The sequence below is a fragment of the Fusarium solani genome (genome assembly GCF_023522795.1).
Source record: "Fusarium solani strain SB1 chromosome Unknown bctg00000001, whole genome shotgun sequence".
Classification (NCBI taxonomy): Eukaryota; Fungi; Ascomycota; class Sordariomycetes; order Hypocreales; family Nectriaceae; genus Fusarium; species Fusarium solani.
The window spans coordinates 2,308,392-2,332,174 of record NW_027072156.1 but is presented as its reverse complement, the minus strand read 5'-3'; the positions used below and the strand labels follow the sequence as shown (position 1 = coordinate 2,332,174).

General features: G+C 53.4%; 6 protein-coding genes across 6 annotated transcripts; 2 read left to right on the top strand and 4 right to left on the bottom strand.

Annotated features, from left to right (window-relative positions):
* Nucleotides 1–3,420: 3,420 nt before the first annotated feature.
* On the bottom strand, nucleotides 3,421–7,071 carry MRS44_002843 (uncharacterized protein; the record flags this gene model as incomplete). Its single annotated transcript, XM_046268220.2, has 1 exon — nucleotides 3,421–7,071. The coding sequence occupies one exon, from the start codon at nucleotides 7,069–7,071 to the stop codon at nucleotides 3,421–3,423; it is 3,651 nt and encodes a 1,216-aa protein (XP_046136956.1).
* Nucleotides 7,072–7,766: 695 nt separating this feature from the next.
* On the bottom strand, nucleotides 7,767–9,065 carry MRS44_002842 (uncharacterized protein; the record flags this gene model as incomplete). The annotated part of the gene is made up of 3 exons (XM_046268221.2): nucleotides 7,767–8,534; nucleotides 8,588–8,897; nucleotides 8,947–9,065. The coding sequence occupies 3 exons, from the start codon at nucleotides 9,063–9,065 to the stop codon at nucleotides 7,767–7,769; spliced, it is 1,197 nt and encodes a 398-aa protein (XP_046136955.1).
* Nucleotides 9,066–9,450: 385 nt separating this feature from the next.
* MRS44_002841 (uncharacterized protein) lies at nucleotides 9,451–12,905 on the top strand (the record flags this gene model as incomplete). Its single annotated transcript, XM_065622967.1, has 10 exons — nucleotides 9,451–9,478; nucleotides 9,543–9,568; nucleotides 9,619–10,719; nucleotides 10,762–11,035; nucleotides 11,085–11,296; nucleotides 11,349–11,371; nucleotides 12,168–12,433; nucleotides 12,490–12,522; nucleotides 12,632–12,678; nucleotides 12,732–12,905. The coding sequence occupies 10 exons, from the start codon at nucleotides 9,451–9,453 to the stop codon at nucleotides 12,903–12,905; spliced, it is 2,184 nt and encodes a 727-aa protein (XP_065479039.1).
* Nucleotides 12,906–13,294: 389 nt separating this feature from the next.
* On the bottom strand, nucleotides 13,295–13,881 carry MRS44_002840 (uncharacterized protein; the record flags this gene model as incomplete). Its single annotated transcript, XM_065622966.1, has 2 exons — nucleotides 13,295–13,666; nucleotides 13,720–13,881. The coding sequence occupies 2 exons, from the start codon at nucleotides 13,879–13,881 to the stop codon at nucleotides 13,295–13,297; spliced, it is 534 nt and encodes a 177-aa protein (XP_065479038.1).
* Nucleotides 13,882–14,187: 306 nt separating this feature from the next.
* MRS44_002839 (uncharacterized protein) lies at nucleotides 14,188–16,790 on the top strand (the record flags this gene model as incomplete). Its single annotated transcript, XM_046268219.2, has 2 exons — nucleotides 14,188–14,696; nucleotides 14,747–16,790. 2 exons carry the CDS (start codon nucleotides 14,188–14,190, stop codon nucleotides 16,788–16,790), a joined length of 2,553 nt encoding a protein of 850 aa, XP_046136951.1.
* Nucleotides 16,791–19,863: 3,073 nt separating this feature from the next.
* Nucleotides 19,864–20,550, bottom strand: MRS44_002838 (uncharacterized protein; the record flags this gene model as incomplete). Its single annotated transcript, XM_046268218.2, has 1 exon — nucleotides 19,864–20,550. One exon carries the CDS (start codon nucleotides 20,548–20,550, stop codon nucleotides 19,864–19,866), a length of 687 nt encoding a protein of 228 aa, XP_046136950.1.
* Between the last annotated feature and the right edge of the window lie 3,233 nt (nucleotides 20,551–23,783).

Here is a 23,783-nt window from a genome sequence, read left to right as displayed (position 1 = left end):
GGATGGGACAAGGCTTTAAACTTGATTTTGGTATCAACCATCTGATAATGATTTGGTGATGCTTCACTTGCAGTACTGCATTTAACAGCAGTGATAGTACAGTAACACAAGAGATGCTGCACAGCAAATGCCGAACAGACACTTGACTCGTGTCTTTAATGGATCTAATCTACTGTACTCCTCTACACCGTCTACAGTTAGCATCAGAAGCTTTCACCTTCAAGAAAACCGTTGGACAAGGAGACGATGTCCCGTGACGTCAGAGGCTGGGCGGCCCAGGGTCCCCGGCTCCGTCCCTCCTCAAGACCCGGCCGAGCAGAGAAGAAAAAAACCGTCGTCATTTTCGTGTCTGTCGATTCGTTACGGATGTGGGGAAGATGGAGAGGGCGTGTATATAAAAGTACATGGCACTTGAGGGGGCGGGTTTAATCTATTTAGTCTCTTTTTCTCTTGTGCCGGGACATGGGCTGTAACTAGGACGAGACTAGCCATGGGTACCGTAGCCTTGACTTGTTTTCCGTCGAGGGGAGAGGGGCTCTCCTCGCTTTTCCGGCTAGGCTAGGCAGCTACATTTTTTAACTCTGGTGATGTTGTTGATGGTGGTCATGATCCATCTCAAGGGTCATCAGTCCTGTATCAAAAGTGCATATTTTTGGTGATGGCATCACGAAATCAATCCCAAAATCAAGTTTCAACTCCTTTTCTTTTCACTTCCATATCTCGGCAATTCGATTCCTTTATCGCTCAACAAACAAGAACCTGGCATGATGCGGAGACTCCGCCCTTGAATCCTACCCTGCCTGACGTACCGTCCCCAGCTTCTACACCGAGTCCAAGGCACAGCATACCTAGCAATTGGGCATCTACATCGCCATCAACCACGAGACTCTTACATACCTTTGCCACTCTGACTTATTCATTCCATTTCCCTCAAAACTACATACTAGGGGAATCTTGTTTTGTTTTCGGCATTTCATTCTCAAACACTGTGATACTGTATACGTACATGCTCCAACATTCCCCTCGATGCCGCTAACTAGGCGCCTCGCCATCTGAGCTAGCAAGCCTCAAAAAAACAAGTCTCCAGAAGAATTGATAACACGATGATGGTGATTCTCTTCCTGTTCGTTACTTTTTTGCTTTGCTTTCTTTTTTTCGTTGGTGGCTTGAATGCCACTTTTGCCATCAGCCCTTTCCAACCGCGTGCATACATAGCCTTTTCACTCAAGCACACACACTTTCTCTTTGACTGTTCTTCCTTTTTTCATCTTTCATGGCATTTGTCAAGAATGCCATCTTGATTCTTCCCCGCTCGAATCTAGATAGGGGGAGTTACAGTATCACTGCACCTGACTCTCTGCCTTCCAATCGTCGCCCTCCCACACTCTTCTTCCCCGGCCGCGCCTTGTGAATAGTGACGCTTCCATCTGCCGTTGGTTCTGATTCTTCTCCACCTTGCAGACTGGCCTAGAAAGAGATAGGGCAGCTTTTCTTTCTTTCTGAGCGGGGTACCTAGGCACAGTTGCAAGCTTTCTCATAGCTGTGACGTATAGCCTCCTCTTCTGCTTCGAAGATGGGAAACAGAAAACTTCGATAGCTTACCCCGATCCATTCAGGCGCTAAAAGCCCGTGCAAGACGGGATGACAGCTGTTGCGGCCGCAGAGGGCGTTAGCAAAGCAGGGGCAGGGCCTCTTGCAGAAGCAACTTTGCAGACGACAGAGTCAAAACGAATGGAATACCACCGCCTTGGCCTTACTTCAGCTCTCTAGGCTCTCTCTATCGCTCCGGAAGCCACTTCCGCAACCTACACCTGAGCTGGCTGTTCAAGCTACTGTAAGGTGTGATCCGGAATAGCTTTTCCCAAGGAGCAATAGCTTCCAAAACGGATTGAAGCTATGAAATCATGGCTTTTTTCCTCCCTTCCTGCAAGCTGAATCACCCCCTCCTCTCTCTCTCTCAACGGCAACGGCATCTCGATGAGCCTCAGCCCCCCCCTGCAGCTAACCAACCAGTCCTCTTCTTCCTCCTCACACACACCTCTTCCTGAATGCAGCCAGCTGCTTCGCTTCCTCCAAGAGATCAGAAAGAGACAGAGAGGTACGACAAGTCACGAGAGCTGGAAAAGGTGGAGTTTATAATATAAGCCTTTGTTCTCAACCAAGGAAGTAGTAAACTAGACGAGGATATCCCTTGCTGCGTCCGCATTCTGCATCATCATCACATCTACACTATTGGAGGGCGAAGGAGGGGACGCTCACCACCATCATCATCATCACGAGCGAAAAAACTGTGTATGTAGCATCCCGAGCCAGGGACGAAAAGGTCCGCCCACGTGCAAAGAGCCTTCGAACCGAACAGAGGCAACGATTACCTCTTCTGGGCTTGGATCCAAGGCGTTGACTTCAGCCGGGCGGCGCGAGGCGAAGCCCCCCCCGAGTCAGTCTCCACGGCCGTCGATCACCCAGCGCCTCTCATCACCTCTTCCCCCTCACTCGACGTGTGTGCCCGACCACACACACACACATTCACAGTTGGTCTCTCGCGTGTCATGGCGCGTAGTAAACCCTCTGACCGACAACGGGTCAGTAAGCTTCCCGCTCCCTCCATCCCCTGAGTCAAGCAAAGAAAAGTTCACCCTCCTTCTTCCATCCAATGCGGTCAAGCTCCTCCTCCCATCCCATCTGCCGGACCTTGCCGCCCGCCTTTCACGGTGAACAAGACACTCAAAAGTCCCCCCGGGACGAGAGAGAGGCCCCCCCGCGGGTCCGGGCGTCGACTGCCGAGGGATGGGAAACGTTGAATGGTTCGTTCGTGTGTTCCACATGACTTGACAAGAAGAGAGGAGGATCATCAACTGAGGCAAGGCTCCCTTGACGGTAGATTGAGAGAACTAGGAAAGGACTTGAGACATTGGCTGCTCTCTTCTCGGCTGAGGCTGATCGGATATGGATATGGATCGTAAATCACTTGACTGCAACGTTGACGATGTAGCAAAGCTGCCTCCTCATGATGATCACTCTCTCGCGTGAAACCACCAGCTCGGTTCATCCTTTACCCCCCCATACAATCCCCCCTGCAATAGACACCGCGAGTCTGATCCCCCCCATGGCCTTGACCCCCTCTGGCAAATCCTCCGTCAAAACACATCACCCTCCGGATAGGGGCCGGGGCGGATCACTCAGCTCACATCCAATTGAACATCACAGGTCAACCTTGATACAAACACCGCCAGTTCAAAACACCGAAGCCATTGTGATCGATCATCTATCAGAACGCCCTGACGCATGCAGTAACCTCCCCCCTTATCAACCTACAGCATTCCAGATTACAAGCCTCCATCCATAAGCAGAGAAAAAAATATCCTTGGTCCAAACCCTGCTACAGCCCAACCCCCCTCCTGAAACCTCTCCATGTAATTCTTACAGCACGATTGCCAGCTCCGGCCGGTCTACCTTATCCTCATCTAGGTTCGGGTAGTATGGCACCATCGCGTCCGCCCCCTGAACATACGCATCGTTGTACAGCCTCCAGTACGGCGTCCTGACCTTGCGGGCCGGATGGAACAGTCCCGCCCAGACGTAGTTGAGCACAAGTCCCGGTCCGACCGCCATACGGATGGCCTCGATGGCCTCGACGATACGGTCGATAACGTGCGGGCTGGTCTCGAAGAGGTTGGGGTAAAGGAGGTTGAGGAGATGAACCATGGCGTCCTCACACCCAAGACCAACCACGCCAAGAGCAATGTGCTTGACCACAGAGGCTGCCGTCTGACGGTGGACCTGGTCACGGTCGATGAGGGCATCCTCAAGTAGCGGCGTCACAGCGTAGACGTAGTCCTTGGCCATCTCGCCAATGTACTCGAAGAGGAAAGAGAGAGACTTGAGCACACCGTTCTGCACGTTGAGCTCAGGGACTCGGTACTCGTTCATCAACGCGGGGAGAACGGTAAACGGCGCACAAGTCTCGGCCACGATACCGATAGCGACGGCCGTGTTGACACGAGACTGACGCTCCTGCACTCGAAGGTTGTTGAGAAGAGTCGCCAACACATCCTGGGGACCAATGGCCTTGGCGATGAAACCGAATGTGTTGTTGGCTGCTCGTCGGATACCCTTCTTGTGAGCCTTGAGCATGTCGAGCAGCTCGAAGCAGATTCGCATCCACTCTCGCGCGTTGACGCTCTCGGGTCCACGATCCGCGATACGGCCGACCAGGTCAATGGTGTTCTCCTGAACCTTTTCGTGACGGTTTCGCAAGATGGGTGTCAGTCGTGGCAGCAGGTCCTTGATGGGCGGCTGCATCTGTGCAATACCCACGACGGTGACAATCGATCGTAGAGCACCCAGAATAGATCCAAGAACTTCGGGGTACTCTTCACCCAGGTACTCGTAGAGCACGATGCCCAGCTTGCCCATGAGGGCATCCTCGCCGCACTGCTTCATCACCATGGCGATCCGGGAGATGAGATCAGCAGCCTGTTGTCGAACCGTTGCTGACTTGTTGTTCAGCCGCCATAGGATGGTACTGACGATCTGTGGCAGATATGGCTTGCAGCGAGTTCCCAGAGCGTTGACCACAGAGCCGAAGCCATTCAGCATGACAACGTCCTCAACGCTCTGCTCCTGGAACGCATGCAGGATACCGTCCACCAGCCGCTCCTCCAAACGCTCGCCAATATCTGCCGCGCCCAGGCTAGCCACAATCTTTTCCACCGTCTCCACTGTCATCTTTCGATACGCCTCGCTCTCGTCCTTGAGGTTGTTGACAATCCTCTCCACGATCTCACTGACTCCAACCTTTTGGCCAATATCAACCGTCGTCTCCACCACTTGTCGGTAGTTGCGCTTGTCCAAGGCCATTCGTCGTACCCAGAAGCTCTTGAAAAACTCATCCAGGACATGCTCCTTGAGGTATCCCGCAGTCACACCATCCGTTCCAGCACATTGGGACACCACCTTGAGGACAACCTTCTTCATTTCCTCATCGGGAGATGAGAACTCACGAAGAAGAATCTCCATGATCTGGCTGGTGTAGTAGTTGGCGTATTCTTCGTCCATAAGGGGGATGATGTAGCCAACGGCCTTGAGGAAGCCTGCGAGACCCTTGCCTCGCTGCTTGCGGGCACCGGTCCACAGCGGGTTCAAGATGTCGTCGAAGCTCTCAATACCGTAGGGGTTGGAAGCTTCGGCCAGAGCAGCAATGGCAAGACTGGTAACCGTCCTGACCTTTGTCTGTTCGTCATTGAGGTTAGGACCGATACACTCGACAAGCCCCTTGAGGTGTGGCAGGACTGCGCAGCCCATTAGGATAGGGATTTGCTGGACAATCTTGACACCAGTGTGACGAGCCTGCCAGGACTTCTTGCTTCGGCAAACGGCTCTAAGGAATGGCAACAAAGCTGGGATGCCCAGAGCAGAGGCAACGACGGCAAAGGCTCTGGCCGTCGTGTTTCTGACATACTCGTCCACATGGTCGATATCAGGTCGCATAGTGCTGATCATGGTAGCAAGACCAGCCGCCTTGCTAAGGTTCGAGATGATCTCGCGACCCTCCACTCTTGCATAGTAGTCTTGGTCGATGAGAAGCGGCTCAATGACGACCAGGATCTTGTGAACATAAGGTCGCACCAGGTCGTCGAGCTTGTAAAGGATTCGGTCAATGACCTTGACCAACAGATGGCGCTCCTGGTCCTCCAGAGTCTTCTCCATGAGAAGGGGTAGAATTTGGTCAAAGAGTGGCCCGGCTCCAAACTGCCTAGCATTATCCGTGATTTGTCGAAGGGCAGTCTTTCGCATAGGAGGGGTACCGTTCTTGATCTTGAGCAGTAACCTCATGATCTTCCTCTCCTTAAGCTCCTCAACTGTCAGAGCGTTCTCGTCAGAACCATCGGTGAGCTTTCCAAAGTAGGCCATATCCTCAGGCTTGAAGAACTGAAGATCGCCAACTCCGGGAATCTCAGCTGGCATTGGCTTGCCGCTGAGTCGTACTTGCTCGGGATCCTGCATCATGAAGCCTGTTTGAGCAGCTGGGGTGGCCATGAGCTTGTGCGCCGGGGCGCGGACTGGCTCATAGCCCGGAGGAGGATCAAGAATCTTGTAGCCCTCATTCTCGCCAGGAAGGAGAATGTCGAGCTCCTCATCGCTGAGAGGCAGGTTCCGGCCAGAGATGTCAGTGCCAAAAGTAGTGGGCAAAGCCGGAGCAGATGACTGGTGCACCGGTGTGGCCAGTCCTTGGTTGCCCATTGGGGTGGCCGATGGAGCCTGGTCCCATCGCGAGCGTTTCTTGGGAGCTTCCGCGCCCGGCGCAGAAATAGCAGGTGCTTGATCCCATCGCGAACGCTTTGGCTTGGCCGCGTCGTCGGCCTCGGAATTGTCGGTCTCCGCAGGCGCCGAAGACACATCCCATCTCTTCTTGCGCTTTCGTCCAGCAGGAGCAGCGTCAGCTGATTCCACTTCAGCGCTCTCCTTGTCTCCATCAGTGAGCATAGGCTTGGCATCATCGTCATCCACCTTGCCTTCCTGCTTCGCCTTGATGGCTTGTCGAACGCGTTCCTCCTCCCTCTCCAGCTCGCGGGCCTCCATAATCTCGCGGTAGCTAGAGCCATTCTCGCCGGCACTGTCCTTGCGATTCTCGGCAAAGGGGTCGGCGCGTGTGGGAGTCAGGGTACGGTTGAATCGGCGCTTCTGGTAGTCGGTTTCGCGGTCGACGATTCGGCCGCTCTTCTCTCCCTTCCCAGCCAAAATGTCATCCTCCTCCACGCCACTTCCCCGGGCGAACTCGTCAATCATGTCTCGCGACGCGGTATACTGGCCGACGAGCCGTCGCGTGTTGTCAGCTCCCTCCATCTCTTCATCATCATCGCCCATCGGCAGCGACGTGTGGTATCCGGCAAACTTGTCGGGGCCATCGCGATCGTAAAGGTCATTGTCGCCGCTGTCGGTCAGCTTCTGCTTGGTATCGTCGGTTCGCTGGTTGGCGGCATCAAAGGTGCGCGACCCCTTCTTCGCGGCAGCTGCAGCGTTCCGCTCCTGCTGGAGCTTCTTGATGGTCTCGAAATCCGCGTCAGACATCTTGACTTATGACATTCGCAGCTTCATCCCGGTTCAAGAGTACAAGGGGCGCTCCCGGCGTTGTCGTCGCGCATGGAGAGTTGCTGGTGAGATGGCTAGTCGCAAAAATGCACTGCGTTGCTCTGTTTGGGAGGCAAAAAGTAACGGCTCGAGGGGGGACCCGCAGTTTAGCCGCCTAAAATTACATGTGCAGTGCCAGAGACGGATATCAAAGCCCGGTATTTACCAACATCTCACGTGTCTTTGGGTTTATAATGATGCAAAATAAGTTACTAATGTCTACGCATAATATCTGAAATAGCAAGTATTTCATTTATCCTTGGTGGGTTGATGAGTGGTGAGCAAGAGGACGGCACGCGACCGGACCCTCAGATTCGCGTCCCCGCCAAGGTCCCTAAGGTAGTTGGCATTCTCCATCAGGCGGATGCCGAAGATCCAGACTCGGGAAGTTTATAGTCGACGTATTTGATTGTAGCGGTGGTGATTTCTATGAGCAATTGATTATTTCTCGGTTGTCATGGCCACTGGAAAAGGCCGTTTTCTCTACCAAAGCCACGTAGATTTCCTCTACTTGGACCAGAATATCAACAATCGGCTCTTCATGTCTCGCCCTTTCTCTAGTTGAGGGTGAGCTGATGATGTATAATACATGGGCTCCCAAAAATGATTTCGATAATAAAATCAAAATACTCGCATTACCTCATTGCAAGAGCGCGTAGTCTCTTTGATCTTCTACTGTGTCCTGTTTCCCCTGGCACTTGTTCATCCTTCAACTCGACAATTGTCTCCTCCTTCTTCACCTTCGTTTCGGTCTCCGTGATGGAAAGACGCTGTCTCTTTCTCTTGATGACTTGTTCCTCCACGGAAACCTCCTCGATCTTTACCACCGAGGCTTCTTCCTTCTTCACCGCTTGGCTTGAGAACTCCCTTAGGTCTGCTGTAAAGAGGACCGAATGGGCCCAGCCAGCATAGTCTCCCCATAGCGCTCTGAAATGATCTCCCACAGCATCGTACATAGCCTTGTTGAATGTCTTGGCCTTTGACTTGCCAAATTTGTAGTCTCGTTGAGCGATTTGCCAGACATGGGTGTCGACTGGTACAGATTCACCCCATCCCAGGCCCATCAAGCAGACACAGTCTGCAACTTTTGGGCCGACTCCCTTCAGTGAGAGAAGCTGCTCTTGTGCTTCTTTATAGGTTGCATGCTGCTCATCGGGTACTCGGGGCGTATTGAAGCCTGGATGCGCTGGATTTCGAAGGGTTTCCAACCAATTGTCCGGCTTCTCTTTGGCAACCATCCGTGCCGTCTCAGCAATGTACTTGGCGCGATAGCCAAATCCGAGTTCTCTTAGATGTGCCTCCACCCGGTCACCTGTCAGATCATTGGGAGTTGGAAAATCATGGAAGGCCTCATCCCCAACGTGACCGATGAGTGGACCATAGTGTTGACACAACTTGTGAACCTAGATAGAACAGTTAGTCAGTGAGCCAACTTCCTTGATTCAAATCCATTCACCATTTGAGATATTCGAGAAATGTTGTTGTTGCTGCTGCAGATGAAACATATCAACGCTTCCCAAGCATCTTGACTGAGAATGCGGACGCCCTTGAACTGGGGTGCTCTCTTGCGAAAGTTTGGGTCTGCCTCCGACCATTGCTCGTAAAGCGTCCCAAGATCCAGCTTCAAACTGAAATAGTGTCGCAGAAGGGCCTCAGTGTCGTCTTTTGGTGATGTCTGTGACTTCACCGATGGCCAGGTGACCCGGTAATGGAGATGAGTAGAGTCCTGCTTCAGGTGAAGGATGCGCCCGTGCAAAGTACATGTCCTACTAGATTTAGAATCTCATGATCATAACTAGTAGGATAAGAACTGACCATTCATGGTCAATCTTTCGCCATCTGAATGACTGTCCGCAGCGCAGGGTGGTGTTGATGCACAGCTCCGCTAGGGTCACCGGCAGCTTGCGCCAGTCAGGAAGTTTTACAATAGACATTTATGGCAATTCAATCATGTCTGACTCTTTCTTAGTAAGACGTTTCAATACGGAAGAGAGAATTTGACAGTGAATTGGTGAAAAGGGGATGCGTTGATGGCCGTTGGTGGCGACTCTCACTCAGGTCCTTCAGTGGCTTGCCCCCTGAAGCCAGGCCGGCTCGCCGGGAGGTTTTGCAGGTGGTCTAGAATCCAATTGACACTAACCTAAAGTAGAACTAGCGCCATCTGGCAAAAAAAGCTCCAGCCTCGCGCGATGCCTACAGCTCTTTGGAACTGGAACCTCGTTGCGGCTTGAATCAACCAACTCCGCCTGCCAACCAGACAACATCATCAATTTCAGAGACTCATTATATTCTCTGAAGTCGCCTGTCTGTATATTCAGTATGAACGGCGACAGTTACTCTTCGCGGGGTAAGTTTATCCGCAGAGCTGGCTCCATCTTTCGCGTCGCGTCGCTAACCCTTCTTCCTCGCAGACGGGCGCAGGGGACGAGACTATCCGGTAAGTAAACCCATCTCCATCTCGTCATGTTGCAACCTAACGATGTTTAGTCTTCCAGAGGTGATAGGGACGATCGTCGTGACCGTCACAGGGACCGTGATCGCAGGCGCTCTCGCTCACCAGACCACCGAAGCCATCGCCGGGGCGACGGCGACGTCGACGCCTACTCTTCCAGCCGAAACCACCGAGACCGCGAGCGCGAGGATCGATACTCTGGCCGTGACAGGCGAGGCGATCGTGAATGGGACCGAGACCGGGGCTCCTCCCGTCGGGACGCTCGCCGCGACGATGACGAACGGCCGAACAGGCGAGACCGAGATCCTTATGATGACCGTCGCCGAGGTGGCAGGGACCGTCGCGAAGAGGGATTTGGTGCAAGACACGAGAACCGCCGAAGTGCGAGCCCGCCGCCCAAGAAGCGAGAGCCTACTCCGGATTTGACCAACATCGTGCCCATTCTGGAGCGCAAGCGTCGTCTGACCCAGTGGGATATCAAGCCCCCGGGTTACGACAATGTCACAGCCGAGCAGGCCAAGCTATCGGGAATGTTCCCTCTTCCCGGCGCTCCTCGGCAGCAGCCCATGGATCCTAGCAAACTCCAGGCCTTCATGAACCAGCCCGGTGGACAGGTCACAAGCGCTGGACTCAAGGCTAACAACTCTCGCCAATCGAAGCGTCTTTTGGTTTCCAAGATTCCATCAGGCACGAGCGAGGAGGCGTTGATATCGTTCTTCAACCTCCAACTCAACGGCCTGAACGTCATTGACGCCACGGATCCTTGCATTCTGTGCCAGTTCTCCAACGATCGCTCCTTTGCTGTCCTGGAGTTCAGAGAAGCCTCAGAAGCCACTGTTGCCCTTGCGCTGGATGGTACTTCCATGGAGCCTGACGATGCGAACGGCGCTTCGAACGGAGAATCTCGTGGTCTTGAGATCCGCCGACCTCGCGACTACGTTGTGCCTGCCGTGACCGAGGAGGTCTCTTACAACCCCGACGTCGTTTCCAACGTTGTGCCCGATACTATCAACAAGCTGTGCATCACCAACATTCCCCCTTTCCTGGCAGAGGATCAGGTTATCGAGCTTCTTGCAGCTTTCGGAAAGCCCAAGGCGTTTGTGCTCGTCAAGGATAGAGGAACGGATGAATCTAGAGTAAGTGCTGAAATTCGTCAACTTCTTGACTATTCTAACTAGGTCATTCAGGGTATCGCTTTTGCCGAATATCAGGATCCCAACGCCGCCAACCAGACTGCTCTTGACACTCTCAATGGCATGGATGTTGGAGGCAAGAAGCTCAAGGTCACCAAGGCGAGCATTGGTCCCACACAGGTCGCTAACTTCGACGTTGGTATCACTGCAATCAGTGGCCTGGCTTCTCAGACTGCCAACGATGTTGAAGGAAGCCGTGTGCTCCAACTTCTCAACATGGTCACTGCTGAGGAACTGTTGGACAATGACGACTACGAGGGTATGCATATCACCTTGCTGTGCCTTTCCTAGCTAACGTTCGGTGTCAGAAATTTGCGAGGACGTCAAAGAGGAGTGCTCCAAGTTTGGAAAGATCATTGACATGAAGATCCCTCGTCCTACCGGCGGCAGCAGGCAGTCCGCCGGCGTGGGTAAGATTTTTGTCAAGTACGAGAGCATCGAAGATACAACGAAGGCGCTCAAGGCTTTGGCGGGCCGGAAATTCGCTGACAGAACCGTGGTTACCACGTACTTCCCTGAGGTATGTCCCTTCAGCTCTCTGGTACTTCCTTCAGCGCTAACAATGCATGCAGGAGAACTTTGACGTTGGTGCTTGGTAAGAATGGATCCATAGGATGTTTAATAGTGGGTGCACAAGGGGACGACAGGTCTATGCAATGCAATCAACAGTCACACACTTGGCTATATACTTTGAGGGGGCAGGAGTCTTCAGTCGGTGTACGGGTAGGGCATCAATCGAAAATGTAAAACAGAGGGCATCGCTCAGCATTGTTGAATTGAATCAATCACATGAAAGCAGTCAATTGGGATGTGCAAGTATGAGACAAGTGAGTTGGTATTATGAACATGCGAACCAGAGAATGGAAAGCAATGAAACTATCTATAACTACGTTTATCGAACGTCGTGCAAAAGAAACCTGTAGTCTGTTAGCGCTGTTGCATTGACAGAAAAATGAAGCAGAAAAAGTCAAGCAAATGACCAGAAATCAGAAGTCCTGTTCATTCATTGAGCCCGAAGGCTCTAACATAAGAGGTACCAGAATAAAATGTAATGTGTTCTATCATCATCGGAAGGTCGACAAAGGGAAAGGGAAAGCGTTGTCAAGGTAGACTTACCAAAATCAGGAGAATTTGCGTGAAGCTCCAAAGCTCATGAAGCTTGAGGTTGAACGAAAGGAAAAGTTGACTTTGAGTCGCGACGAGAAGAAAAACGCGAGATGTCGCCAACTCGGTTCAGGGCACGTGATTAGACTCCGCACACCTGCATGCCCTGTGGCTGGGGACCCATTGTGGCGCTCATGCCACACACCGCTCCTGCCCTAACCTAAGCGAAAAATTCAACGATCCACACAAACCGTCCTTTCTCGCAATCTCTCGAACTTTTTACGAAGCTCGACCAAGCCGACTACTTACCATCCGCAGCATCACCACCACAGCCGCCGCCAAACAGACAAGATGGGCCGACTTCACAGCAAGGGCAAGGGCATTTCTGCCTCCGCTCTCCCCTACTCCCGCGCCGCCCCCGCGTGGTTGAAGACCACCCCCGACCAGGTCGTCGACCAGATCTGCAAGCTCGCCCGAAAGGGTGCTACCCCTTCTCAGATCGGTGTCGTCCTCCGTGACTCCCACGGCATTGCCCAGGTCAAGATTGTCACCGGTATGGAAATTTCAAGGAGCGAGAATTGAGAGCGTGTTGCTGACATTGACGGATAGGTAACCGAATCCTCCGAATCCTGAAGTCCAACGGTACGGTTCCCTGAAAGATGCGACGCACATTGGTGGTGGAAATATATCTCTGGAGAAAAATCTCCTCTTATGCCTCTGTACGGTCAAGACTGACAGAGAGATTAAACAGGCCTCGCCCCCGAGCTTCCCGAGGATCTGTACATGCTCATCAAGAAGGTAAAGTGATGCTGTCGAAATTTTCTGTGGCTCTGATCTGACTGTTTCAACAGGCTGTTGCTGTCCGCAAGCACCTTGAGCGCAACCGCAAGGACAAGGACTCCAAGTTCCGCCTCATTCTCATCGAGTCCCGAATCCACCGTCTTGCCCGTTACTACAAGACCGTCGGTATCCTGCCCCCCACCTGGAAGTACGAGTCCGCTACTGCCAGCACCATCGTCGCTTAAGCGGTTTAAAAAATCAATCACGACCGGCCGCCTGGATGGAGGTGATGATGGTTTCCCGGGTCACGGAGTTGGGGGACAAATGATGGAAAAACTTGCATTTAGAGCCATGATGCTTATGCGCCCTGTCTGGGAGGACCACGGCGAAGTCGAGACTGCTCAAATAGAAAGCGATTCGACCGCTGAAATGTGTATTCAATGGGGGTACTCAACCCAGTGACTGATAAACTCGAACCTGAACGCCATTTATGCCATATATATATCCCGTTCCCAAGTGATTTCAGAACCGTGACCAGACGCCTAGGCATTTAACTCGTTCCCTCAAGTTCTTTTGACTTTTGAAGGAGGTATTCTCCCAATACTCGAAGAGGGTCGTTCGGCCTAGCGATATGTTAGTTGCTGTCGCAAGAGAGAGTTCGCAGTACTTGCTTGTCTTTCGCCAACTGCTTCATGCCTTCAAGCAAGACTCCAGTAACCTTGGTGTTCAGATATTGCCGAGTTGAATCACCATGTGGGGGAGCCTCGGCGGGGATGTTGAAACCTGGATCAGGATGCGCAGAGGCGGCTCTAGATCCTTGCGCTGGAGTTCCGGTTCTGGCAGGTAGAGGGCTGGGCGCATGGGCGACGGGGGCTGGGGAGGACTTCATTTTCGCGTCTATCAGCAAGGTTGATCTCTTCAGGAGTGCAGTACCAACAGAGGAGTTGGAGGGGAGTAAGGTAGGTGTCGTGAGGGTGAATGGACTGTGTCGAACAAACATGTAGTCCTTGGAGTCGCAACTGCGGTGAACAGCTAGCACTGAGAGGAGCAAAGACTTACAGCAGGTTGATCGGCTGGCGCATCAGACATGACAATATCCTTCTGCAGAGCTTCTGCTTGCACAGCATGCGCGGGGAGCCCATTGGTAGCGCTCGAGTCCAACGAGGCAGCGACCTGCGGAGCTTCGGTGGTTGTTTCGGGTTTTTGAGCTTCTTCGGCCATCTTGAATAGTGCCAGAGAGTCGCAAATGTCTTCCTTTGCTTGATTCGAAGTGAGAGGAGCTCCTGAGTAGACGGGAGAGTGCGATGGCTGATAGGCGAAGGTTGAATCGCGCCGGTTGATTGTCGGGCACCCAGGGCGCCAGGATGCTTTGAGAGGAAGGCACGGTGTCAGGTGACTTCGTGTTTGATCGTCTTGCCAAGTGACGTGTCTGCCTTGGTCTCTCGCGTCCATCGACTTCAAAGCATCGGCAATTCATACAAAAAGCTACGTTTACGTCTCTAATCTTGAGATCTCTAAATGTAAAGCATGGATGCATTTGTGACGAGGTTACCAAGGCCTCAGAGCGAGCTTTGCACTCCTGCTCGTCCCACCCCTTTAAACGAACCAGATCAAGACAGACCTTCAAAGCGAGCAAAAAGAGGAATCGCAGATTCAGACTCAGATCAATCTCATCATTCTCAAGACGAAATCCTTTCAAGAAAAAAGTCTACCAGCAAGGACCCTGCCAAGGACAAGGATCAAGATGTTGACGGCCCGCGGCCCACTGACTTCGAGAATGCGATGGCACCCACCGACGGGGGAACAAAGGCCATCGAGGAGTATGAGGCGATCAAGTCATCACAAGCAAGTGCTGAAGATGAAGGCACCACGGAGAAAGCACAGCCTCTGTGGGTCAAGGGTAGAAGCTCCATCTATTTGGATGCTTTCAACCTTGCCCTAGACACCGTTTTAGAAGAGGAGTCTCATCTTTTTGATGACAAGGAAAATGAGGTCTTCAGACAATGGCGAGGTCTGGACTATGAAGCTCAATATCTGTGCGTTCACTTCTTGCTGAGGGCCCTGGGCATTCACTTACCATGCTCAGCTATGTTAGACTGTTTCTGAGAAAGACGGCGTGGTGGCATCGTCATAGTCGTCTTGGCTACCACAACGATATCTCTGACCTTGAAGCTGCGATAGATGTTCTACAGTCGTCTCGCACACTACCGACTGGTACCGCTCCTTCCACAAACAGCGTCGAGGGCATTGAGCTTGAAGAGTCAGGGCTTGGCGAGTCCTTCACTTTTGCAGATGCATCCGAAGATCACATCAAGTCTGTGGAAGAGGCTGCCACTCTGCTAAGTCTTGATGAGTTGAAGGCTCTGGCGAAAGAGGCCAAGTTCCAAGGGCGCACAAAAACAGAACTCATTCGTTCTCTTGTGCGGATGAGCCATCAGCAAACTGGGCTGATGTCCCTGGGCCTTAGTAGGCACAACAGCCGTGATTCGATAACCTCTGAAGATCAAGAGAACAAGGATCCAAAAGCGATGACCAAAATGAAATTGCGACGAGAAGACTCGAATCGCGACCAACACTTCTTGGCAAAGATTCTCGCCATTTTGGGCCCCTGCGTTCGATTATCACCGCCAGTGTTTAAGCTGTTTGAGCGTGTCCATCTAGTCTTTTACAGGTCAACCGAATGGACAGAGAAGTCTCTCACAACCATTATTCTTGCCAAGATTGCACGGCGTCATTACCCAGAGTACATTGTTTGTCGAAGCTCGACAATATTTGCATCGCGGATGCATCTACTGGAGTATGAAAGCGGAATTCGCCTAGAAGCCGAAGTCGACAGCATCATGGAATTCAACGGACCACCTGGGGAAGAGGGTCACAAGAAGATACTTGGAATATTTGAAAAGATCTACCCTCGGTGGAAGGCCCTGGTCGAAGAGGAACGACAAAAAGAGCAGACCGTATACGATATGGGCGAGGGGGCTTACTTGAGACGGTTCACGCCAGGTCACTCCTACACAAGGATCGTTCACAAAGCCGCCCCCATCTTTGGGAAACTCAAGGATCATCTCAGGGAACATGAACTACTCAGTGAGCTTCTCGACCAACGGCTGTTCCAAATGGCCAGGCGAGGTGGGTGGTATCAGCGCAAAGCCCTGTTGGAAGAGCATTACATGCCCACACTGGACCCAAAGCCCACGACCACAGATGCCGAGCAACAAAAGAAGCACTGGAAAAGAATTGCAGTGGCCACTTGCGAGGCTGGGCTACAAGACCTAGACTGTCATCTGATATTCCATTACGACCTTCAGAAACGGCTGGTCAAGCTGGAGAAGAAGCTACGGATTCCCCGTCGATTACAGCACGACTTTGGCCATGTCCACCTCGAGAAGCCTGTGGAGCATACTGTTGAAGGAATCCAGCTCAAAAGGGATGTTCCTACCAAGGTCGGTCGCCAGACCGTCTGGCTCGACGAGCTGGACTCCCAAGAAGAGTGCAGCGTCGAGGAGATGTGCTTGAGTCATTACCGGGCGCAGGGTTGGAAGGGATATCACGCCGAGGGTGGCATCATCCGCACCCTCTTTGCGTATCTCTTTTACGACATCATATTCCTCTACATCCCCAATGTATTTCAGACAGCATACCAGATGTGCCCTCTGGACCTGCACACGGATGCTTTCTACCCAGCCAGGGCATCAGAGATCAACCACAGACTGGTTGAAATTACCAATGGAGAAGGACCACGGCTCCTTCGCCAAGTCTGGGAGAGGGAGAGCGAGAAGAGGACGAGCGTGGTGGGTCTCAATTGGGACTTTGACATTGAAGACCTCGTGGAGCTGGTGGAATGCTTCGAGGGCAGTGCTCTCGCAGCCGTGTGCAAGGTCATGGCTCAAGAGTACCGGCAGAGGGGTGGTGGTATCCCCGACCTGATTCTCTGGCGGACCAGAGACACAACGGGGAACGGCGGCGACGGGCCGGCAAAGTCAAAAGGAGAAGTCATGTTCTCAGAGGTCAAGAGCGCCAACGACAGGTTGAGCGATACTCAACGGCTCTGGATCCATGTGCTCACGGGGGCAGGGGTCAAGGTTGCGCTCTGCAACGCCGTGGCAAAAGAGGTGAGGGAGGTGGATTAATTCCGATCCCAGGACTCTTGCATACAGTACCTACATACATACAGGGCTTACAAACGCGAAGGATGGTTTGGTGATCTCGCATCACATATAGAGAACAGTTGCTAGGGGTTCAAGGTGATGGGCGGCCCTGCAATTCCACCGTGCATTCGCGTCCACTCGAGCTACGGGGGTCAACTCAATCTTGGACCAAAAGAAGCTATATCGGGATACGAAAGACTAGGCCGTCTACAAGGTTGCAGATGTCCAAGGCCGACTTCTCGAACCGACAAGGAGGCAAGAGCCAAAATTAGCAACGGCCGAAGCGGTTTGGAAACGAGTCCATGGGCCATGTTCCACCCAGCAGCTTGGTTGCAACGGTCTCAAACCCGTTTCTAATCTCAGTCTCAGGGCTAAGGAGGCCCTCGTCGGTTTCAGATAGGCGGGAGGCGTTGGCGTGGGAAGCTCGCCTGGTGGTAGCCAATGGAAGCGGTGGAAGGGGGGCGCCGGAGACGGTGTGATGCGCAGGGTTATCACATCACCACATGCGCATCTCGTCACTGGCGCCCTCTGCCGGTTGGACGCAGTCGTCAGTGATGTGGGCGGTCTCCAGCCTCTGAAGGGGGGCAGAGAGGTCACACACACAGACGCACGCACACTGAGAATGCCACGAGAGAGCGGGAGAGGGAGAGCAACAGAGCACGCGGGGTACCTAGCCTGGAAGACAGTGCTACCACTCGGGCCCGTGCCGTGGGTGACGGGCCATGATGTTCCAGAGCCACGGGCAGCATCGATGTGACGATCGAGAGAGATAATCGACCGGGACAAGACGATGAACAGGCCACGCCAAGTGGTGGACGATATGACAACCGCGACATGTCTTTGATGTGGCACAATGGCCAACCAGGTCTTGACAAGGCGGATATTCACTCATAGAGTCAAGATTCACGTCCTGCTCACCTGGGTGACAGAGTTGAATGGAAACAGCCTAGCATGGAGGTTAGCGCGCTGCATCCTCTTGCAGTAGCTGGGTAGCATGCGCGAAACGAAGCGAGGAGACTGGAAACGAGGGAGCGAGAGGGACCACCTGAAGCCGACACGACACGACAGTCTCTGAAAGACAGACACAGACACAGACAGAGGCATAGACAGAGAAACGACGCTTCTGCATCTGCTCCAAATGCTCACAATCGTCGACCCACAGACCCGGGCGCTTAGCACGCCGCCAATCACGCAGTCCCCGGCCCCGTGGTGGGTGATGAGCTCGCCCGCAGCAGCCAATGGCACGCTCCGCCCGCCTCCTGGCGCTCTCTGCCCGGCGCTTACAGGCAGGCCAGGCCAGGGCAGTTTCTGGGGTCCCGCCGGACCAGGGTGCTGGGTCGCGCCGTCGACGGAGAGGCAGTCGCACGCCGCTTTTACAGGAGGGAAACATCCATTTGGCTGGGTTGGGCTGGGGGGGGCCTGGCGCCGGCGTCCGGACTAGTCAAGGGGGGGTGCCGGCAGAGTGGAAACGACGATTTGGAAGGATTTCTGAGGCCCTGGGGGCTGGAAGAGAATCTCTCTGAGAAGCAGAGTGATCCATCCATGGGGAATATGCAAGAGACAGCCAAAGCAAGGACGATGGATGGAAATCTACCTTGCAGTTGGCACTTGTGCCCTCTTCTGCCTTGCCTACGAATCCCGTTTAATGCGGCCCAAAATCCGACCCCTGTGGGCCTCTGTTCATCACCATCAAAGCACGCACGCACCTAAGAAGCAAAGGGAAGAAGAAAAAATGAGGAAAAGGTCCGTTCTCGCTCTCTACCATGAGTTTGACAGGTTCCCCCTCGTCCCCATTAGTTCTTCTCCAGGCAGGGGGGATTGAACAAACCCGGACAAAGAAAAGGGCAAGTCACAATCCAATCTCGAGTAAATCCAGATTCATTCATCTCGGCCCAAAGTTCCCCAGTATAATCAAGTCATTCTATTATACAGGGAACCAGCATGACAAGATATCAAATAAGAATAAAATCAAAACGAGCCTTGGGCGGGGCTTAGAGCGGGATTACTACTAATAGCAGTGGAGAGACGGTCACGAAGAAAAGGCCTCCTCCCTGCACATCCTAGATTCGCGATGCAAAAGAGGATATTCCCGTTGATGAGCGGCCCATTCTCGAGGCCATGGTAGATCTGTAAACAAACAAGCCACTTCCATTATGGCAAAATAAACAAAAGCTTAAGAGATGCATTGCTTGGCACAACACTCGACATCACATCAATCTGGTCGGTGAGAACCCATCTCTCAGATGACAATGCACCGACTAGTCAGTCGGTTATCCTCACCAACACCACACAAGTCAGAGCACACGCCAAAATCGTGGTCAAAACAGCCCATGGCTTTGTTAATTTGCGGACAAACACGTTACCGAGAGCTAATTTCGTGTGCCCGAGACACGGGCCACCAACCCTCAAGCCTTCTTCCCTCTCCTCTTTCGCCCACTCCCATCTTATCACATCCATGCCCGCGCCTGCTATCGAGGCTGTTGGGTCCCACCTCGCTCGCTGCCTTGTGTCCTCTGTCCTGGCCATTCCCAGTCCTTCCTTGCCTGATCCCAACCAACTCCCCCGCGCCGAACCCTTTCACATGTCGTGGTATCGAACCTCTCAGTATAAGCCATTACCCCCAGGGAAAGGCCATATCCAAGATGGTCATAAAAATAAAAAGGACGTAAAAACGCCGTCAAACTCCTCCAGCCGTGCCTCCAATGTAATTCCAATAGTTGTGTCTCGTAACCAATTCGACTCCTCCAAAACGCGTGCCGGAATAAATGTCAAAGCAGGGAGTGGTGGTGAAGTGAAATTGCGCCCATCCATGCCCGTGGCGTCAATGCCGGGAGCCTCATAGTCATATGCTGGCTCCTGCAGGTACCCCAGGCCTATTCCATGTCTCGCCCTCTCTTCGCGTCTTCGTTTTCGGTATGGCCCTTGTGATGCATGTCTAAACAAATGAAATTTCGTGATATTCGAAGGATCGTCAAGTTTGTGTGTTGAGTGGGCATATAAATGCTCTTGGTCGTCGGTATGATGTGTGAATAGTGGTGTTGCCATTGTTGCCGACTCATTCAATCTTGCGTCGCTTTCCCTTTGGCGCAGGAGCCATTCTCGGTGTGTAAGTGACGGTTCTTGTCACAACCTCCCGAATGTGGCGTACGCTGGTTCGTGAAGACTTCTTCTTCTCGGCGAACCGGGCCTTGAGGGCGGCGTCCCAGTCGAATACTGAGTGAACTGGTCTGGCACTGAAGGGTGAGCGAGGGGTGGACACGCTCAAGGGCGAGTCCAAGTTAGCCACGCTAGGGCTGGGGGGCAGCTTAAGGCTGGGAAAGGTAGCAGGCCCTGTAGGAGGGGCAGACATGGGAGCAGTGTAGGTGAATGGGCTGGGAGGCACCATCGGTGCCGTGGCCGGAGGGGAAGGACGGGTTGAGGTCTTGGAGCTGGTGCTGGAAGCCGATGATGGCGGAGTGGTGTTGCACTTGCTGGAGGCGTCGGTTTCCTCACTGGTTGCCGAGTCCGGGATAGAGTCGGGAGTGGTTTCACCAGAGCTCGGAGCTGGTGAGTTGAGAGCCATAGCCTTGGTGAGGAAGTCGGTATAGGCTGAAGGCGGGCTGATGGGCGTCTTGATGAAGTCCGGGTCAGGCTTGAAGTTGAACGAGATGGCCGAGATAGGAGTTGCCGAAGTGATCTCGGAGGGAAAGGTAGCGGTGACGGGGGTGGTGAGCTTCCCCAACTTGGGCTTGGCGGTAGGCATGGTGATGATGTTTGAGCTGAATGTACTGTCGAGACAAGGCGGTTGAAGTCGATCAAGCTGAGTCGGGAGTTTACTGTAGGCAGGGTGCGTCGAGGTAGATGAACCAACAGCCAACCCCAGGTAATAAGAATGCAGGCAGATGGGAGCAGCGAGCGAACAGACTGACTGAGGAAGAGGTGGAAGCAAAAGTGTGGGAGATGGCAGCACCAGGCGATTATAAGGAAACGAAGGGCTGCGTCAAGTATTTGGCGCCGGGAGGAACAAAGTGGAAGAGGTGGGCGCTTGAAGGGGGTGTGAAGAAGTTGGAACAAGGTGGAGCTATGACGGATATGGAGGAGAGAGGGTGAGAGTGGAGGGGTAGGGGGAGTGTGTTGATCGACCCTTGCCAGATGGATGGATTGGATGGAGGGATGGATGGGGACGACGTGCTCCGTACAATGCGGGATGGGCACAGCACAGCACAGCAGGACTATACAGGATACAGCCCAGATGGAGCCGGCGCGTGTGGGAGACACGGCCAGGGAGCAGCAGAGGACATGGAAGCTGACCAGCAGCACCAGCAACAGGCGCGTACGGAGGTGCAGAACCTGGCCAGACAGGGCAGACAGGGCGGCAACTGCACGAGAAACGACAACGCGAGCCGGGGAGGGGCGGGTCTAGCATCCATCCATCGCCAGAAAGATGCGCTGCGACTGCTGCTGCTGCTGCTTCTGCTGCGTTGAGCCCAGTCCAGTTCAGTCTGCGCGGGCTGCAAGCGTGCAATGCGAGGATGTGACTGCGTCCATGGTAGGCTCCATGCCCTGCGCGGGACACGTTCTAGCGGGTGAGGACGGATGATGCAGTATGCTCGGGCATGTCACTTTGTCTCTTTCTCTTCCTGCCAGCCGCCAATGGGTGGGTGGATGGCGCTCTGTGTTGGTGATGGGGAAGCTGTCTGGCTATGCTGGCACAGCGTCTCTCCAGAGTTGGCCTTTGACCCGGATGACTGCCAGCTAACGCCTGGGTTTGGATTGTGACAGACTGCCTTGTGAACTTGCCTCTCTCTCGAGAAAGCCCATCGCGTCCTGCTGGTATGAACGTGTTGGTCGGCGGCTCAACTGCTCAGCTTCAGCGGGCCGTGGTTGGTGGTGGCACAGGCGCTGTGATGGCTGTAAGTTGGAAGGGCCCAATCGTTAATTGGGATTGGGCGACTCTGGCGGCGGGTCAGGAGCCATAGCAAGAGGCGCGTTAAAAGCGGCGGCACCGACCTACGCCTACTCGAGAATAGGAGGTACCCAAGCAACGAGCGACTAGCAGGGGGGCGGGAGGCTTGATGATTCGACAGGGCAGGGGGCGATCGAATGCCTGGTCTCTTGCTTTTTTTATTCTCGAAAGCCCCCTTGAGCAGCCCTTGAACAGTGGCCCGTCATCCTTGCACTGGCCTGGATCCCCTCGAGCTGTTTGGCTGCTGGGGCCGTTGCTGGCGCCGGGGATGGGTTTCCTGGCCCAGATGGTCGGTGAGGAATGTGATTCGACCAGCGAGGCCCTGGGGAGCACTTGGGGAAGACGCCATGTCGGGCGGCTTTTCGGCTTTTTGGTAATGGTTTGGCTTGCGAGGAGGCAAACTGCCGAGCGAATGGGATCTTGCCCATGGCAGATTGAGCTCTTTTGACAGCGACGAGGCCTGTCTGGTGCTGACGACTGACGACGGGTAGTGACTGCGGCTGGACTGCGGCTGACGATTGACGATTGACGTTTACGAGGATAATGGCTGTATCTGTCTGTCCTTGTGAACTGCATCTTGTGATGCTATTGATGGATGGAGGAGCAGGGGTGGTTGCAAGACGGAGGATCAGCAGTGTCTTGGAAGAGATGCGAGTCCACTATTGGCTCCTGCCGCAACTTCTTTCACCCTTGAATTTGGAAGGAGTTACGAACTGATGACGGATGACTCCTGCTTGGTTGGTACACGATGAATATCTGCAAGACACCAGGTGAAGCACCTTCCTACCTAAGGTGACCTATTTGGAAGACCTTTCTCATGGAACCCATCTCTAGCAACGTTGAATGCTCGTTGTGGCCACTCCCTTTCCATTAATAGATCTCGTTGAATGATGTCTGCCAATGGTTGAAAAGACTCGGCCGGTTTACAATACAGCTTCAGGTTCAAGTGGCCGACCAGATGGATCCGGGGTCGGGTCGCTTCACCTTGGGACGATGTCTGCGAGACCACGCGCGCGCAAAACTCCAGTTGCTGTCTAGATCTAGTCCAAGTTGCGGCGGCCATGAGCGTCAACGAGAATCCGCCGTGGGATGGGCGTTTAAAGAGCTGACCGCACCGGCGGCATGCGAGACGGGTATTGTGGTCTGGGGCATCTGGCCAGCTTTAAAGAAGCGCGCGTCAATGCGAGGCATACTTTGCTGCAGCGACAACCAGTTTCTAATTCTTAGCTAGTGAGGCCAAAGGCCGCCCATCAAAGACCACGAAACATTGCTGGTTAACCAGTCAACGGCCGATTGACACCTATCATTGGCGCTACACCTCGTGGTTTGTGAGAACGGTTAAAGATCTGGGGCACTCTACAGCGAGGCGCCGATGCGAAAAAACACGGTCTCGGTCACGGCCTTGGGCACGCGAGGTTTGGGTTATTTTAAGGTACGGAGCGAACGGGGCTTTGCATATGATGGAGTTTCAGGCGCGAACAAGCGGATGAAACGAGACTTGGCTGGTCTTCCTGAAACAGCTCCAAATCACCCGGAAATAATTCATCTAGTCATGGGCGGCAGATTGTAACAACATGCTCGCGACCATACGTCAAGAGTCTTTTTGTGTTTTGTGAGTGCCTGTCTCAATTCATGGTTGGTCCTATGTCCAATATCGATTATTGGGCTGGCTGCCTATGGCAACTACGGCTGGCATAGTGGCACTTCGGCCTGCTAGGGCGTCTATTGACAAACACTGTGAATTCTGGTCCTGTCGTTCGGCTGACAACCCTGGTCTAACATGTTGTCACGATGTTGTGCTTGGATGTGAGTGAGCCGTGAAGACATCACTGCTGCCTGGCAGGTTCAAGACCTCCCCTGTCCCTGGAGTTTGCATATCCATATATCGGCGACTACTCGATTGAGAAATATTGTCTGGACGATATTCTCGTCGGGTGGGCAAGTCAGCGAGTCCCTAGGCAGGCACTGTTGGAAATACCCTTTAACTTGGGTACTTTGGTGTTGGTCCAGGGTAAGAATCCAACCTGGAC